Genomic DNA, 19,479 nt, shown 5'->3' with positions numbered 1-19,479 from the left:
TGGTATGGCAACTGCACTAACCCTGATCACAAGACACTACAGAGGGTGGTGCATCACCGGAGCCGAGCTCCCTGACACCCAGGATCTCTATATCAGGTGGTGTGAAAGGAACCAACACCCAAGTCATAGACTGTTCTCTCTGCTTCCACACGGCAAGCGGTACTGGAGCATCAAGTCTGACACCAACAGACTCATGAACAGCTTCAATCTCTAAGCCATAAGACTGCTAAATAGCTGACATATTGGCCACACGGACTATCTGCATTGACCCTTCAATTGTATTTTCATTTTTGCCACTATGCACACTGACACAATCACACTATGCACATTCTACACACTCACACTCCAACACACACACACACACATCTCTCTCTCTCTCTCTCTCACTCTCTCTCTCTCTCACTCTCTCTCTCTCTCTCTCTCTCTCTCTCTCTCTCTCTCTCTCTCTCTCTCTCTCTCTCTCTCTCTCTCTCTCTCTCTCTCTCTCTCTCTCTCTCTCTCTCTCTGACCAGCTACAACTTTGCCCCCAGACATCTCTGTCTGACCCTCTCGGATACCCATAACCCCCAACTGGAGGTCCATAGTGCACTGCAGCATACATGTGCATGCCAACGCTGTGTCTGCTGTCTGATAGAGTCAATGAAGCAGGCAGAGTAAGGTAGGGTCCAAGAGAAGGAAGTAATAGTGTAAGAAGGAAAGGTATAGAGAGAGAGAGAGAGATGGAGAGATGAAGAGAGAGAGAGAGTGCTGCATGGGCCACCACAGAATTCATCTATGATTCATGGCCCCTCAATTAGTGTCAGTGATCGCAGAGGGCTGAGGAGAAGGCTAGCTGGCTTGGGCTGGCTGTCTCCTCCTGGGCTGGGCTCTCCCCACACAACCCCCCTTGGTCCTCACAGGCTCACACTGGTTCCCCCCTGGTCCCACAACACAAGAACCAGGGACCCCAGCCTGGATGGATGGACCACCCTGGGCCCTGCCTCCAAAAGCCACCCAACTCAACCACCCACAACCTTAACCCTGTTACCAGATCAGTTTGTGCTGTGTAGTTGTCATGTTTGGCATGATAAGGAACCAGGAGGAACCAGGAGATGGCAAGACAGCATAAACAGATCTGGGATCAGGCTTCCTCGTGGTAGATGTTGTCATTAACCACTTATCTAGGGTAAGATTACCTTTAACCTTAACCAAAAAATGGTTGGTAGATGAAGAAATATCTTACCCTGTGTCAGTCAGTGGTTAGGGGCCATTGTTAGGGGCCGTCTTCTACTACTCCATACTTTCCACCCCTGCCTTGACTACAGATCTAAAAATCAGATTTCCTCTAATCTTAACCATTAGGTGGTCTGTGGGTGTAGACATCTCTGACCTTGTATCAGTAGTTAGGGTGCTGGTACACTACTGTACATCTCCAGGAGGTGAGCTGTCTCCAGTCCCAGCTGGACAGATGGTGGTGGGGCACCTAAGGAGAGAGCCTCCCAGCTGGGAAACACAGCTGCTTAGATATGGGACTGCCTCTCCCTGGAGGCTTGTTTGGGAAGGAGAAGAGAGACTCCTCTGTACTGTATGACAGAGAGAGGGAGGGAGGGAGGGACAGAGGGAGGGAGGGAGGGTATGTGTAGGGGGTGTATGGAGAAGAGACGGGCTGTGGGCTGCAGCACTAATGAGTGAGAAATTAATTAAGAGTGAAACAGTGGTGTGAGAGAGAGAGAGAGAGAGAGAGAGTGAGAGAGAGAGAGAGAGAGAGAGGGAGAGAGAGAGAGAGAGAGAGAGAGAGAGAGAGAGAGTCGCTCAATCATTACCGGTAGTCCCCAACTTGAATTTAAACCTGAATTTAAAGTGGATTCATTTGAGATTTGTTCCTTCTTCAAAGATAATTTGTGGAATTTCTTTCCTTCTTAATGTGTTTGAGCCAATCAGTTGTTTTATGACAAGTTAGAGGGTTATACAGAAGATAGCCCTATTTGGTAAAAGACCAAGACCATTTTATGGAGAAAACAGCTCAAATAAGCAAAGAGAAACGATAGTCCATCATTACTTTTAGACAGAAAAGTCAGTCAATACGGAAAATTTCAAGAAATTTGAACGTTTCTTCAAGTGCAATCGCAAAAATCATCAAGCGCTATGATGAAACTGACTCTCATGAGGACCACCACAGGAATAGAAGACCCAGAGTTACCTCTGCTGCAGAGGATAAGTTCATTAGAGTTACCAGCCTCAGAAATTGCAGCCCAAATAAATGCTTCACAGAGTTCAAGTAACAGACACATCTCAACATCAACTGTTCAGAGGCGACTGCGTGAATCAGGCCTTCGTGGTCAAATTGCTGCAAAGAAATCACTACTAAAGGTCACCAACAAGAAGAAGACACTTGCTTGGGCCAAGAAACACAAGCAATAGACATTAGACAGGTGGAAATTTGTCCTTTGGTCTGGAGCGCAAATTGGAGATGTTTGGTTCCAACCGCTGTGTCTTTGTGAGACGCGGTGTGGGTGAACGGATGATCTCCGCATGTGTATTTCCCACCATAAAGCATGGAGGAGGAGGTGTTATGGTGCTTTGCTGGTGACACTGTCTGCGATTTGTTTCGATTTCAAGGCACACTTAACCAGCATGGCTACCACAGCACTCTGCAGCGATACGCCATCCCATCTGGTTTGGGCTAAGTGGGACTATCATTTGTTTTTCAACAGGACAATGACCCAACACTCCTCCAGGCTGTGTAAAGGCTATTTTACCAAGAAGGAGAGTGATGGAGTGCTGCATCAGATGACCTGGCCTCCACAATCCCCTGACCTGGCACTTTTTTGTTTACTACATGATTTCATGTGTTATTTCATAGTTTTAATGTCTTCACTATTATTCTACAATGTAGAAAATAGTAACAATAAAGAAAAACCCTTGAATGAGTAGGTGTTGTAAAACTTTTGACCCGTAGTGTAAGTTATTCATTATTATTATCATTTTTTTAAACATATTAACCCCCTAGAGCCTATTGACTCACCGCTCCGTCAATCTAAGGACATCAAAATCCTTCAGTTTAAGCTAGAGATATCTATTTTTTAATGGGCCGAGTCTCAATCCACTGCATCAACCTATGTCACCCTTCCAAATCTGTGGTGAAAAGTGGCAGAGTTACAGCGCTGTTTGTCAGAATTGGAGACATCCCGAAAATCGGTCTTCTCGCGAAAACGTCTGTAGCAGATGACCACTCTATAGAAGGGAGAGACTCTCACAAACACAATGGTGTTTTTTCCATTTTGCTCTATGACGCCCACAGGTGCGGGACTCGTCGAAATGTAACTCATACAAATTAATGGAAGTATGGAGATAGTTTTGTGCCAACAAAAATAAAGGGTTAAATATGTGTAAAAAAAATATATATATATATGTAAATATATTTATCCGATTTTTTTTTTACACATATTTAACCCTTTATGTTATTTTTGTATATGTATATATATATATTATATATATATATATATATATATATATATAAATATATATATATATATTTCCTGAGTCTTTTTTACAGTACATATCCTAGATGTAGGACAGATACTTCAAATCTTTATTCCTTATGATTAACTTTTTTGCCATTTGTTAATGTGTTATTTAATGTGTTTCTATGGTCTATAGTAATAAATACCAAATTAAATATTAAATCAAATCATTTTAAAATGTTTTTGGGATACCTAAAGAGGTAGCAATGATCAACAACCAAATTGACACAGCTCGAAGAATTTTGAAAATAATCATTGGGCAACTGTTGCACAATCCAGGTGTGGAAAGGTTTTAGAGTCTTCCCAGAAAGACTCACAGCTGTAATCACTGCCAAAGGAAAGGGAAAGGGGGATACCTAGTCAGTTGTACAACTCAATAAATTCAACTGAAATGTGTCTTCCGCATTTAACCCAACCCCTCTGAATCAGAGAGGTGCGGGGGGCTGCCATAATCAACATCCACGGCGCCCGGGGAATTGTGGGTTAACTGTCTTGCTCAGGGGCAGAATGACAGATTTTTACCTTGTCAACTCGGGGATTCGATCCAGCAACCTTTCGGTTACTGGCCCAATGCTCTAACCACTAGAGGTGCTTCTACAAAGTATTGACTCAGGAGTGTGAATAGTTCTGTAAATGTTAATTTATGTAAATGAGATTACATTTTCAATACATTTTCAAAATGTTTTAAAAACATGTTTTCACTTTGTCACAATACGTTTTTATTTATTTAATCCATGTTGAATTCAGGCTGTAACACAACAAAATATCAAATAAGTCAAGGTGTATGATTACTTGTCATTGAGAATGGATGGGATAGAGAGAGAGCTATGACAGGCTAACCAATAACCATTCAGCACAGAATGTGGCGTTAGAGTTCAGGCCCAGAGGGATCCCGTGATTGGTTCTCCAGAGAGCGGGTCACGCTATAACATCTGGCAGTGAGTCTATCTCGTCCCCCCTCAGACACTCGTCTCCTCCACACACACACACACACACACACATACACACACGGCGAGATGACCTTGAGAGTGGCTGCCGGATTTTCTCTTTTCTCTCACTGAGCAATTACTACTAAAGGGACAGAGCGAGAGTGCTCTGGGGGGGTTCTTGGTGAGAGAGAGAGGGAGAGAGAGAGAGGTAAGAGAGAGTAAGGGTCCGAAGTCAGAGAGATAGAGAGTGAGCGTGGGTGGGTGGCTGGCTGGCTGGCTATAACCTACAGGGTCAAGGCCTCACACAGACAGCACTACTCCTTTAGCAGAGCGCTCGGGGGCTAGCCTGGGGCTAGGATTACTAACTCACGGCTTGGGCTTGGGGAGAGAGAGAGAGGGGTCAGAGGGGTAAGTGTGAGGGAGGGATACTGTGTGCGTGCGGGTGCTGATATAAGCAAAGTGTAAATGGCCTTGGCTGGGAAAGGAGAGGGAGAAGCGATTCTGATCTGAGGACAAGGGTGGTACATGCACACACTTAGAAAAAGGGTTCTCAAATGGTTCTTTGTGGAGATCTAGGGTTCTACATGGGACCTTTTTCATCTGATGAGCTCTTTCTGCTTCTGTGTAGCACGTTTTGTTTTATAAGGGCTCTATTTTAACAAAACTAATGCAATGGTAAATCTTAGCGCTAGTGGTACCATTATAGGTTCAGGGGTGTGTCAGAAGTATTGGTGCTATTTTCACAACTGGAATTATTGGTGCCGTAGCTGGCAGTGGCACCATTTATTTGATGAAAAAACAAGTTGTGGGTGTCGAGGCTTGGCCCCTCACTGGCCAATCAGATTGCGCTCCATAGCTAAATATGTCGTTTTATTTATGGTCTTTTATGTATTGCATTGTCATCAACTCCAATTCAAATGTTAGTCCGTTAAAGCCTAGTTCGTTAAATAGCCTGCCTGATATTTACTTAAATATGTTGAACACGTTTGCAGTCCACAGTGTTCTAGTTGCATTGCTTTAATATGGAAAATGCCCGTGCGCCAGTTTTTACATGACCAAATTGCAAACTAACATGCATTTGACTCTTGCACCTCCTTAGAGCCAGACGAAAATAGAGCCCTAAGAGTACAGAGATTGTAACAGACTAAAAGGTATATGGCAAGAGATCTAAGAACAGTTGATACAGGCACATATTAAATACCCTGGCATTGAGAGACACGAGAAACAGATCTGAGGCCAGTCTCAGAAGGAGGTGGGGAGGAGAAGAGCTGTAGCACTAACGAGTTCGGAATTCATTCAGAGTGAAACAGTGGTGAGCGAGAGAGAGAGAGAGAGAGAGAGAGAGAGAGAGAGAGAGAGAGAGAGAGCTGTTCGCCTGTGGGAGGATCAAGACTATTATTGCTATTATCATTGTCTTATTTTCTCTCTCTCCATCTCTCCCTCTCTCTCTCTCTCTCTCTCTCATGTACGCACGCACGCGCACACACACAAACACAAACGCACACACACACACACACACACACAGAACACACACACACTCTCTCCTGGCAGTAAGAGGGAAGACAGACTGCTAGCCGGTGGAGCTGTAGGAGATTCTAATGAGATGTCTATCGCCTCAGTCTAGACTCTCTCTCCTCTCAGCGAAGACGAACCGATGCCACAGCCGCCTGCGAGGGGGAATTGCAAGAGCCTGCGTGAGACGAGATATAGCAGGGTGTGTGTGTGTGTGCGTCAGTGAGTTTGAGTGTGTCCGATGCTGCCTCATTGCCTCTCAATATTGTGATGGATGGCCTCACCAACACAACACCGTCCTCTTCCCCACCACCGATACCCCCAACACACACACACACACACACACACACGCTGCCCACCCTACACACACACCACTGTAACTGCCTGTTAAGGTATCCCTAAAAGGCTGACATAAAAATCTGCCCTTCAAATTCCACCACCCTTTCTCCCTCTCCACCTCTACCACCACAGAAACCTCACCAGTGGCAAAGTCATGGCGACAGCTATAGATGCATCGGTTCCCTTGCTCACCCCTCTGCTCTGCCCTGATTCAGTATGAACACTGCTTCATATCAACACTCATTCATACAGAGAACCAAGGCCGCACGAAGCACAGTTGTCATCTAAGCCCTGGTCAAAAGTAGCGCACTACATAGGGAGCCATTTGGGCACATCCCAAGTCTATTTCCACACACACCGCTATCTTTCATTTGAGTTCAACAATGGCACACTTGTATTTTGTTATTTGTAACAGTCACTTTCTTACTACTACAGTGGTCCATGACTCCACATTGCATGTGGAAGCAGACTTGGTATCGTTTGTCGACGATTGTTGGCGGCTCGTCCCCAGCTGGTCCTTGATAAGCTGCAGCTTCTCTCTCCAGAGGGAGGGATGAACTCTCTCTCTCTCTTCCTCTCTCCTGGGTTTTAATCAGTCACTTTCTTGCAAGGCGACTTCTCTGGGAATCTGGACGCTGCTGTGTACACAAACTCTGTGGTGATTAAGGTAGCCGGAGAGGCTGAGAGAGAGAGAGATGCTGAGAGAGAGAGAAGGAGAAAGAGAGAGAGATGCTGAGAGAGAGAGATGCTGAGAGAGAGAGAAGGAGAAAGAGAGAGAGAGAGAAGGAGAAAGAGAGAGAGAGATGCTGAGAGAGAGAGATGCTGAGAGAGAGAGAAGGAGAAAGAGAGAGAGATGCTGAGAGAGAGAGAAGGAGAAAGAGAGAGAGAATCTGAGAGAGAAGGAGAAAGAGAGAGAGATGCTGAGAGAGAGAAGGAGAGAGAGAGAAGGAGAAAGAGAGAGAGATGCTGAGAGAGAGAGAAGGAGAAAGAGAGAGAGATGCTGAGAGAGCGAGAGAGAGAGAGTAAGAGAGAGAGTAAGAGAGAGAGAGATTCTGAGAGAGAGAGAGAGAGAGAGAGAGAGAGAGAGAGAGGAGAAAAAAGAGAGAGAGAAAGGAGAAAGAGATAGAGAACGCTTGTTAGCAGCCAGATTGAAGTGCTGCTCCAGGTTACTCAGAGTGAGAGGCGCTGTTTTTTTTCACTTTCACTCTGTCTCTCACTCTCTATTTCATGTCTATCTCTCTGAGGTCCATTGGTTCCAGGTGATGCTTACTGAGGGTCAGGGTAGACTGAACACTGGATAACGAAACACACATACACACACACAGAGGGCTCTCCACTGCAGGCCTATTAACTACACTACGGCTGTCCTCGATTCTGAGCCTCTGTCTAACACACACACAGACACACACACACACACACACACAGACACACACACACACACACACACACACACACACACACACACACACACACACACACACACACACACACACACACACACACACACACACACACACACACACACACACACACAGTCTTTCTCTATTCCTCTCATTTTCTCAATTCAGTTCATTCAATTCAATTATCTCTCTGTTAGTCTCTCTCTCTCTCACTCTCTCTCTCTCTCTCACCAATGATACATGAACTACCAACCACAGCCTACATTTGACCTCTCTCTCTGAGCTCCGCAGTCCCCAAGCCCCAATCCAATCCTCCCCTACAGCAACCACATAACCCAGTATTTAAGCATCAGAACCATCTCTGATTCAGAACCTGTGTGTCTGCTCTTGCCCATGGGAGGCTAGTCGAAGCATCGCTATCTCCTAGCGATCAACCCTAATGTTCCAAAGCTGCCGCCATTAGCCACCCTCGCTAATTACTCTCTCAGTATCAGCCCGTAATTATTGACGCCAGTCGGCCCTGTTCCCCGTACGCCAGTGCTGCGCTAGCTAAATCAGGCTACGACGCTTAACGCTTAGCTCCCCATGTGGGATTAGGCCATGTGTGATAGAGCAGGAGGGGGGGGATACAGATTTGAGAAGGGGGCTCAGGGGTATTCATTTGACATTAATTGTGTCATCACCTCAGTAGCCCCCCACCTCCTCTGGATGTCTGACTTGAGATCTGCAGTAGTATTAGTAGGCTACAGGGAATAGCTGGTTTCCATCTTTCTCCTCTCTCTATATTCACATTTTAAACCGGGGTGACCTAAGGATAAGCACGGATCTAAGACCATAGGGCAATTTATGACAGACCAGGACCGTGATTCCATCTGAACAGCAGCATAATGTGCACTGATGACAGTTATATTAGCATCCTCATTGAGAATGAAATGAAGCTCGATTCTAAGTAGAAATGCATGTGATCAGCATTAAATCAAATGGATCCGTCTTCAGTATTATATTCTAGTGTTATATTAACCTATAGGTCTTGGTTGGCAGTGTCCACCCCGTGAGTTTTTTCTATGCTATACCATCACCAGGCTCAGTGAAGCAGACCTGCGTTGAGCTGTTTGAGTGGGAGAATAATGGCACGGGAATGTATAGCCTCTCTCTCTCCGATAATGAGGCAACAGAAGACTGGTCCATCCCTGAGGCGCAGCACCTGGACTGAGCCGTCTGCTTTTTCTTCTCTCCTCTGTCTTTCTTTCGGTCTCTCTCTCTCACCATCTCTCTCTAGCTCTTTCTCTCCCTCTCTCTCTAGAGGTGGGGGTGGCAGAATGGAGGGATGGGGATATCCGCCAGACTTGTAGAGCAATGCCTTCTTCCATCCCCTTTTCTGCTTAATCACACGTGCTGGCGTACGATCCAGAGGAACAGAACTAGGCAGACATCATGTAGAGTATATGTGTAATGGCTTGTTTGAATTATTCAGTACAGTGATAACTGTTATGTATTGAGAATTGGGTCTTTTTCAAATTGTGTTTCTCTCTCTGGTTCTCTCCTCTCTGGCTTTTCCCTCCATATGGTCCACCACCTCCCTCTTTTTCCCTCCCTCCCTCCCTCCTGAGAGTCTCTGCCGAGTGGAGTCAATTAAAAGCGAACATTTCAGTGAGAGGAGTGTTTGGGCGCTCCTGTGTGCCCGTGCTCCTGTGTGTGTCTGTATGCGCCTGTGTGTGTGTGTATCTGTGTCCATGTGTGTGTGTGTGTGTATGCGCGCCTGTCTGTGTGTGTGCGCAAGTGTGTGTGTGTGTGTGTATGTATGTATGGAGGAGGAGACTCCCCTGCGGCCTGGCAGTATTTCGCTCTCCTCCTGTGAAAACGCCTCGGAAGGGACTGGGACAGCTGTGACCAACCTACAGCGGCGATGACACTCACCCCCCCGTTACCCCGCCCGCCCCCCCTCTCTCTCTCACACACAGTTTTTTGCTTTCGCACATACAGAAGGAGACACACTAACATGCATACACACCCAAGGGCACACATACACAGGGACGCACAAACACACCCACCGTTTCCCTTACGCACATACAAACGGACACCCATCAACATATACATACACTATTTTAAAGAAAGAAAAAAAACTACTCGTTCACAAACACACACTTTTGAAGCAAAGTGAGTCTGTGTGTGCTGTATGTACAAAAAGAGAACCTTGTTGGACAGATTATCCTTGGGTAATGTCAAATGAAAGAACAAATGCATATGCAACACAACACACGCAGTCGCTCACACAGGTATATGAAAGACCAAGGAATGAAGGACACACCAGCACAAAGACAACTCACGAATCAGGGGATTACAATGGAAATGTCATCACACAATCGTGGCAAATCCTCGCAAGGAACCACACAAGCGTAGAGCAAGAAACAGAGCAAGAAACAGATGCTTTCTTTTCATGTCATTTATTTAACAGTCACCAGATAAGATACATTCTCTTAAAAAAAGAAAGACGACAAAATTAATAATTCCTTTTTGAGTTTAAAAACTATTATACAATATCCTCAATATATAGATTTTTGTACAAAATAAAATCCTTACAACTATAAAGAAAGTGTGACGCGGAAACAAAGACCAAACAAATGGGAGGGAAATGGGAGTTGGCTCACAAACTACCACACTCAAGGGTGACAAAGACCCACCTCTTTCATAAATAAATATGTGTATAATAAAATGTTATATTATATATAGCTCTATTTTCCAATATCGGGGCGTCACTAAACCTTTTTAGCGCAGGCTATAACATTTCGCCAAGACCTTCCACACATACTTCACAGACTGAGATTGAACAAGAGACGACATCCTAGAATAAGGATGTTGATCTCGAGGATAGGGCCTGATAGTCCGTGCCAGACTTGCCCTCTGGCTGTAATGATATGTCCCTTGTACGGTGTACATGTTAGGAAATCCCGGTACGGTGTACATTTTAGGACATTCCTTGTTAGAAGTACTCAGTACAGTCCACAGCAGAGCGTGTCTACTGAGGGAGACGGGAGAGCTGGTTCATGTTCTTTAGGCATCAAACGAACAAAAACTGACTGAATCGGAGCGGGACAACCTGGACTTTGTCCAATAAGAAACACTCATTTTTGGGTTTCCGTTGCAAAGCGCTTTAAGATAGTTCGCAACGGTGTTCTGCGTGTGCCCTAATGAACATGACCCATGGCTCTCTCCTGTCCCGAGGCTTTGTGTGGAACTAGAGTGTGGTGGCTAGAGCTACAGTAAGTAGACTCCCCACATATACACAGACACCGTGGTCCAATTCATAGAGACGGGTGTAGCCTAGAGTATAGGGTGTGGAGGGGGCGGGGGTCACGATCCCGATATCTGCCTTCACACATTACCATGCCGTATCCACCCTGTATGTCCCTTCAGAACGTCAACGTTTACAACGACAACAAGAGAGAACGACGACAAAAAAGGGAAACACGCTGAATGTGGAGACGAGGGGAAGGAAGGTAGGAAGGAACAACAACCCTGTCTGTCAGAGATTAATGCCAATCTGATTGGCTGATTGTTTTCGCCGTCTTTTCTACCCCTCTCCGCCTATATGTACAGTACCTTATGCCAGAGAACTCCCACCGGGCCCAAAACACAGTCAGACGACCTCATAACGTGTGCAAGGGAACACAAAATACAGATGACGACGACGAAGCGGATGACTTACGACACAAACACACTACCCGTTTAAGACACACACGCTCAAAAAGGACGGGGAAAGGGACATGATCATGTGATTCTCGTCTTTTGACCTACTATCAACCTGTGTTTACTTATTTTGTGTGGTGTTCTTTTTCCCACCAGTGCCCTTTCCGAACAGACAAACCAACAAAAACGGACGGCGTTGTCTCCCTCGGGCCAGGATGACTAGGCGTTAATCACGGCTATCAGTCAGCACATTACGTTAGCGACAACTGCGGGGGTGAGAGAGAAAGGGATGAGAGAGAGAGAGAGAGAGAGAGAGGCTGTTGCGTTTAGATTCCCGATAATGATGCTTGGCCGCAGCATCACTTTGGAGATTAAAAGCAAGATGCTGAATTTCAATCAAGACCCAGTTTAATGGGTCGGTCTGAGGGATGATCACTCTGTCTCCTTTGGCAGAGGAGGGAGAGAGAGAGAGAGAGAGAGAGAGAGAGAGAGAGGAAGAGAGAGGTTAAAGAAAGGAGAGGGAGAGAGAGGTTAAAGAGAGGAGAGAGAGAGATAGGTTAAAGAAAGGAGAGAGAGAGAGAAAGAAAGAGGTTAAAGAAAGGAGAAAGGAGAGAGCGAGAGGTTAAAGAAAGGAGAGAGAGAGGTTAAAGAAAGGAGAGAGAAAGAAAGAAAGAGAGAGATGTTAAAGAAAGGAGAGAGAGATGTTAGAAAGGTTAAAGAAAGGAGAGAGAGAGAGTTAAAGAAAGGAGAGAGAGAGAGAAAGAAAGGTTAAAGAAAGGAGAGAGAGAGATGTTAAAGAAAGGAGAGAGAGAGAGTTAAAGAAAGGAGAGAGAGAGAGGTTAAAGAAAGGAGAGAGAGAGAGAGGGTTAAAGAAAGGAGAGAGAGAGAGAGGTTAAAGAAAGGAGAGAGAGAGAGGTTAAAGAAAGGAGAGAGAGAGAGAGAGAGGTTAAAGAAAGGAGAGGGAGAGAGAGAGGTTAAAGAAAGGAGAGAGAGAGGTTAAAGAAAGGAGAGAGAGAGAGAGGTTAAAGAAAGGAGAGAGAGAGATGTTAAAGAAAGGAGAGAGAGATGTTAAAGAAAGGAGAGAGAGAGGTTAAAGAAAGGAGAGAGAGAGAGAGTTAAAGAAAGGAGAGAGAGAGAGAGAGGTTAAAGAAAGGAGAGAGAGAGAGAGGTTAAAGAAAGGAGAGAGAGATGTTAAAGAAAGGAGAGAGAGAGATTAAAGAAAGGAGAGAGAGAGGTTAAAGAAAGGAGAGAGAGAGTTAAAGAGTTAAAGAAAGGAGAGAGAGAGAGAGAGAGAGAGAGAGTTAAAGAAAGGAGAGAGAGAGGTTAAAGAAAGGAGAGAGAGAGAGGTTAAAGAAAGGAGAGAGGGAGAGAGAGAGAGAGAGAGAGAGAGAGAGAGAGGGGCAAAAAAATAAAATGAAAAAAGCTAAAGAAAAAAAGCTGGCGCCACAAAGAAAAAATAAACCCTGGTTGAGGCAAGGTGATACGCCATTTCAAATTTTCTCTTCTGAATATTCCAAAGATTAAATCAATTGACATAATGACAGAATGCAACTGACTAATATAACATACATTTTTACTTGCACAGTCAAGTAAAGCACCAGATTATAGTTTTCAATTAGGTCAGTGAGGAGGCACAGGTTGTTGTAAGAGTCTTTCCCAAAATGTATAATTTGACTAATACAAGCCAACGACAAAGAGACCAAATAAGCAATCAATCAGAAATCTTTGCTGACATTTTCCCTGCTTCCCACTGGCAGTAAACATAGCAGCATAGCAACCCCCATTATATATCTATGCCACAAATGTATCTACAGATTCTGATTCTTGCACTTTCTTTATTTGTTCAGCAAATGTCAAATACCGTACCCGCCTTGCAAACAGCCAAACTCTGCATGAATTTGCCTTCTACGTGAGCAGTCCTGGGTCCAAATACCATTTGAGATATTTAAAATCCGTTCAGCTTTTGCTGTAGTCTGCCTGGAGCGCAAGATAGGCGGGGTTTGCACTTTTGCAACAATTCTATTGGTTCCATTGCACCAGGCAAACTCAATCAAGCCCAGATAAAGTGATGGAAAGGATTTTGAATAGTATTTGAACCCAGGTCTGTTTGTGAGTGAGCTGTGGAGTCTGACCCACTTGTTTTAAAGTGCTTGGTGAGTTCAGGTCTCATGATAGTAGATGAGAAAGGAACAAGGTTGGGCAACAACACAGTTGAGATTGTCATCACAGTATACAGCTGATGTGAGAAAAACGAATGTGACATGAGCTACAATATCCAGAGGGAGTCCTGGCAGGGAGGGACAGGGGCTTTTTATAACACAACATAGAAAGGTATGGGAAGTGAGTGACAGTGTTTGTCCCACCTCCTCTGTTTTCAGTCCAGGAATGACACAGTCAAGCACAGTGCTCCCCAACATGTTAGTGGGGAGGGGGTGGAGTCTGTCTATCTGAGGGGCGGTGAGGGCTGGCCTGCAGCACTCTGGGTAGTGGAGTCTTTTCTGAGGCCTGCCCGGAAGCACTCCGGGAAACGTCTCAGCCGGGCACCCAGCTCTGGTTGTTGTGGGCTTGCTGAGGACCTGCCAGTCCACTCATGCCCACCCCCACGCCCATCCCCATCCCGAACCCCACCCCCTGGGCCAAAGAGCTGTCAAAGTTGAAGTCCATTTCCTCTCCGGAGTCCATGATATCGTGGAGGAGGATGGACTCCACGTCGCAGTCCAAGCTCCCGTGGAAGATATCCAGGTCCAGATCAGCTGGTAGTCTCTCGTGGGGGTGAGGCTGGTGGTATGAGCTACCATGGTAGCTGCCTCCTGTGCCACCTCCCACCATGCCCCGTTGGTGGTGGTACAGTCCACTGCCCATTCCTTGGTGTTGGGGGCTGGGGTAAGTGTTATGGCAGGGGTGCGAGGGGTGGGGGGCGGTGGCCAGGTGGCAGGAGTCCTGAGGCATCCCCAGCATGCCGGCCGGGTTGGGTGGTAGGGTGGTGGAAGCGGGGAGGTGGGCGTGGGACGGGGGGCTGTAAAGATAGGGGGCTTTGTGGCTGTAGGGCTGGAGGTGGCCACTGCTGATGCGTGGGGCCAGGGCTGGGGCTGGGGCTTGAGTCGGTGTGTGCGTTGTGTGGTTGCTGTGGTTCTGACTGAGGTTGTGGCCAAGATGAGGAGAGTTGTGGTTGTGGTTGGTCACAGGGTTGAGGTTACGACTCTGAGTACCGTTGTGGCCGTTGTGGGTGTGAGCCGAGTTGTGGTTTGTGTGGCTGCCATTGTGACTGTGTGCTGCATGTCCGTTGTGTCCGGAGTGATGGCTGTGACGGGTGGAGCTCACTCCGTTCGTGGAGGGCCCCATCATGGGGTGGTCATCTCTCTCCTGGCCCAGTATTATGTCCTTGGCACAGTACTGCTGTGGAACTCCGGGGCCTCCTGTCAGCAGGCTCTGCAGGGCGTTGGTCCCTGAGTAGGCCCGCATGGTGCCGCCGAAGCTAGCAGGCTTATTCTCCTGGATGGTCTGCATGGGTGAGTGGTGGTGCAGCATGCCCATCCCAGCCTGGCTGTAGACTGCGCCGCAGTACGACCCCTGACCTTTAACCCCAGGGTTGTAATGATAGACCGGGGGAAGTTTGTGGCCTGCCGCTGGGTGAGGATGATGATGGTGGTAGCCTTCCTCCAGGAGCCTCTCCTCCAGGCTGATCGCCCCCGTGAGATTAGCCAGCTGGGGCAATTGCTCCACGGGTGGACAGTGGCTTCCCGCGGCCCCCATGGCCGGGGAACGGGCGCTGGATGAGGGGGAGGGGTAGAGGTGGGGCGAGGCCGAGCAGGAGAGCCCGCCTTCCTCTGACTCCTCCAGCTCGACCTCGGCCAGGATGGGCGAGAGGCGCCCGCTCAGGGTCGAAGTAGATGAACTAGCCCGGGAGTGGAGCTCCGTCCAGGCGTCAAACTCTCCTTCCACACTCCCAGCTCCCCCTATGTTGCCTGGGAGAACCTTCCCCGGTGGGCTACCTTGCTCAGGGGAAGCCTGGAGCCCCACTTGAGCCCCAGAACCAATCCCCGGCCTGCCCACCCTCTTGCGGCTGACCCGGCCCTTGCTCTTCAGGTACTTGGTGCTGTTGTCCATGGAGACGGTTCGCCGGCGAGGGGCCTTGCCCATCTTGCCCCCCTCAGGGTTGAGCATCCACCAGGAGGACTTACCCGTGCCTTCGTTCTGCACCCGGATGAAGCGCGTGTGGAGGGACAGGTTGTGTCGGATGGAGTTCTGCAGACATAGATAGAGATATATATATAGAGAGAGAGGGGGGGAGAGAGAGAGAGAGGGGGGGCAAGAGAGAGCGAGAGAGGGGGAGAGAGAGGAAAGAGATTGATTTAGAGTGCACGTTACATTGTTCATCATATTATGTACGGTAAGCATTTTCACCATTTAACACACTGGATCACACCGCTGCCACCTAACGTCGCACTTTAGCTCTGGGTGAGGACAGCGTGTGACTTTCAGGCCTACGAGTACTGGCCACCTTTGTGCGTGTCCCAGAACTCCTCATCTGTAGACATCAGCTGAATCAAGTATGCATATGACCCCTTTTCATATGAAACAACTGTCTGTCGGAGAGGAAACTAGAGTGCCAGCGACTTTGACGACGTGCAACCTGCCAATCTGATCCCAAGCCTGCTGCTCCATACTGATGACTGTTTAAAGGTTTATCTCGCACACATTGATGCCACTGGGGAGTGTGTGGATTCCCCTTCCAAGAAGAGCTTCGCTGATCAATATGTACCAGACAGTTTGTGTTTATGCTTATAGACCCGCTCTACACTCACCATCCTGGGGCCACAAAAGACTTGCTAGTACCTTGTCGGCCCTCTAAACTGTAGACACCAGGGCCCAGTTTGTCTTGAAGTTATCTGTCCGAATTTCAACTACCGGATATGATTAAATGCGTAGAGTCAATTAATAGTCCATTCTGTTTTTATCAATTTAATCCTATCCGATAGGCGAAATCCAGATAGATCACTTTGGAAAAAAATGGGCCCATAAATCAATTGCCTGGTAGGTAGTCCACAGGGGTATACTACAAAGCCGGGTAAATGAGTTAGCCAGCTAACTTTGATAAGCAACCCGATAATAACTACCCATTTCTGCGTCATTAAGACATCGAAACTAAAATATGTGTTTCTGGTTGTTGAGTCAACTTAGACCATGTCCATTTCAAGGTTATCTTTCAAAAAATGTTTTACGTTTTTTTCAGAATTATTAGGTTAGCTGGCTAACTCATTGATCATGCTTCGTGGTATACCCCTCAGTAGTCTACAAAGTGACCCAGTCTCTCTGTAACTCTCCTGCCTATTCACCATCATGGCGTCTACAAACTAGCTACTTGTGCCTTTACCAAACAGTAGGACTCGTGAAAATATATTCTTCACTCTGTAGTCTAAACTGGAGTGAGCCAGACTCTTTGTACAATCTATCAGGTGAGAGTGCCAAAGATTGTCTGAACTGAAGACACTACGTCCACTTTATCTCATGTGAAGTGGAGGGTATTCCTCCCTCCTTCCCTCCTTCCCTCCTTCCCTCTGTCTCTTTCCTCACCACTTCTTCTCCTCTGCCTGGTAGATGAAAACTAATCCCTGGTTCGATGTGCCTGGCTGGGGATTGTGTTTGATGTGGCTGCCACTCTGGCCCAGCACCAACCATGTGGAGATGGATCGGGAGATTGAGCTAGGAGCTACCAGGGATAACGGATGGAGCCCACCAACCCCCTCCTACCCACACAGACTCTCTCTATCGCCTTATTCTCATTCCGTCTCTCGATAACCGTCTCTTTCTCTCCACCTTCTCCCCCTCTCTCTCTCTCTCTTTTATCACCGCTCTCTATCTTTATAGCCTCCTCTTCTCTAAGCGGTCTGCAAACTTGTTGCTTCTCTCCTTTCTTTTCATCCTATTTCCTCCCTCTCTCCACGTCTCCTGTGTTTGTTAATATACTGCAGTCATTATTTACCGCTGAGAGAAAGATTTCACATTTTCTGTCCATTTCTTTCCCCACATTTCTTTTTTGGAACACTCAAATTCAGTGACAAACTCTCAATAGATGACTCTGTTCATTCACTTTCTCATTCCAAAAACAATTTGTAGGTGTATTAGACTTTTTCTTCAAGGGCAAGAGAAGGCCAAGTGAACACTGATAAATATTGATTGACAATAGTTGTTCTGTTCTGCTTTTGCTGTAGGCGTTATTCTGAAACTTGAATGGCAAAATGAAACCAAAGCACCTAGTGTGGCGAAGCCTTACATTGGTACTATAGTACTATATTCCATTGTTTCAGATTGAGGTACAACGTCCATTGTGTCGCACATCATTTGTATTCACGGGCGAATGGCACAGTCGGAGTACACACAAATCATATTGTGGAGCACCAACTGAAAAGCGGCGACTGACTGAATGCAGGTGATCTGTGAATGCCTCCCTTCGGTTGTCTCGCTGTGACACCTCGAGCATTTGGTGACCATGGCAACTGTTGGTAAACGTGCAGGAGAGGGAGTAGATGATATTGTGGTGGGTAGAGCAGGGAGGCAGAGTAAGGGTAGCGGGGGGGGGAGATGGTTGTTTGATGCTGCAGCTCTCTCTCTAACTCAAAGCAGTGTTTCTTGCATCTGGGCCATGCCAGTCCGTCGGGGATGCCCGGTCGGCGGTTAGGGGCGGGCGACTACGTGCCTGCGCCGACTACTACCCTTTTCACACTACAGGGCCGACCGGAACTGTACTGTGTTGGCTCACATATTTTCTTTTCACATGGATCTTTTCGGCACAGTTCAAGCAACTATGGTGGATACCCAGCCAGCTCAAACAGCCTGGCTCAGCAAAGTTCGGTCCGGCTTGCTAGTGTAAACAAGGTATACCTGTCTCTCCCACACCAGAACATTACCTACCTATCAGATCATGACAAATGCTGTCCATCAGGTTAGATGACAGGTTGATTGAAGGCCAAATGAAAATGAACCTCCTTCAATGGGACCAGACCGGTTGAAGCCGCTACCGCGTATGATCTCTGATCTGTTCCAAACGTAGCATGTAGGATCAAAAAAAGTCCCCCGCTATAGACTTGGGAGAGGGATTTGAACATCATCCCTATGCCCTCTTTATCTGATGAATCCTGAATCCACCTGCTTAAGAGAGATTTAAGGGATTGGCTGTGTCCCAACTGGCTCCCTATGCTCTATATAATGCACTACTTTTGACCAGGGGCCATAGGGCTCTGTTCAAAAGTGGAACACTATATAGGGACTGCGGTGCCATTTGGGACACAGCCATTGCGTGGGTAAGTTGGCCATGATGGCGTAGTCAGCTAGCTGTTTGCTTCCTGTCTGCCGGCCTTTCTGTTTTGTTTTCAAACCCGGGGTTTCTCAGTAGTAGTCATCCTGTTAGAGTGTGGGTTTAGGGACTGAGAATAGCCCTGCCAGGTTACAGGTGTCCCTCCCTGTGTTGGTGTAGCCTAGCCCTGGCCTCTCGCCCAATCTCGGCCTGAGTCAGGGGAATATGGCTGGCCCATGCCCCACTCACTCACGCCCCTAAAACAGGCAGTCGCAGGCAGCCGGTGCTAATCCCGCTCCATCCTGAGTAATCCCAGACAATCCCGAGCTAATCCTGGAGTTGATTCAGGGGCACTCCCAGCTGGGCGTCTCACACCGTCCACTGTCAGGTCATCGTGTGCACCGCGGGCAGTCCGGATACGGTATGATCCAATGGGAGGCGGAGGATGAGGGGGCAGACTACGGAGATTCCTTTGTTAAGCAACCTGTCCATGTAAGACAATGAGAAGAAAGGCCATGATCTACAAGGCCATGTAAATACAACCACCCTTTCAATTTCCTATCTGACAGAGCTAAGCGGAATGCCTCACTCTGAGTTTGTCCTTGAGGGTGGTTTTTTCCATACTTCTCCCCACAGGCTTACAACAGAATAAAATTGAAAACATTATTCTCTATTAAATATTCATAAAATGTTTCTTCAGCCCCCTGGCTTTCAGGACCAGACAAATGAAGGGAAGCACACAAAAACACACAATGACACGGAACACACATTCCAACCCTTGGTCCGGCAGCGATCTCCTATTGAAATCAGGCCCA

The 19,479-nt window shown here is 47.1% G+C and overlaps 1 protein-coding gene across 1 annotated transcript in view; it reads right to left on the bottom strand.

Moving 5' to 3' along the window:
* Positions 1 to 12,754: 12,754 nt before the first annotated feature.
* The window catches only part of LOC112246612 (forkhead box protein O3-like), a 40,741-nt gene continuing 34,016 nt past the window's right edge, over positions 12,755 to 19,479 (bottom strand). Inside the window, exon 2 of the mRNA XM_024415048.2 lies at positions 12,755 to 15,615. Coding sequence (XP_024270816.1) covers positions 13,903 to 15,615 — 1,713 coding nt within the window. The 3' untranslated portion in view covers positions 12,755 to 13,902. The remainder of the gene's footprint in view (positions 15,616 to 19,479) is intronic.

The sequence above is a fragment of the Oncorhynchus tshawytscha genome, linkage group LG03 (genome assembly GCF_018296145.1).
Source record: "Oncorhynchus tshawytscha isolate Ot180627B linkage group LG03, Otsh_v2.0, whole genome shotgun sequence".
Taxonomy (NCBI): domain Eukaryota; kingdom Metazoa; phylum Chordata; class Actinopteri; order Salmoniformes; family Salmonidae; genus Oncorhynchus; species Oncorhynchus tshawytscha.
This window is presented reverse-complemented; position numbering and strand designations above follow the sequence as displayed.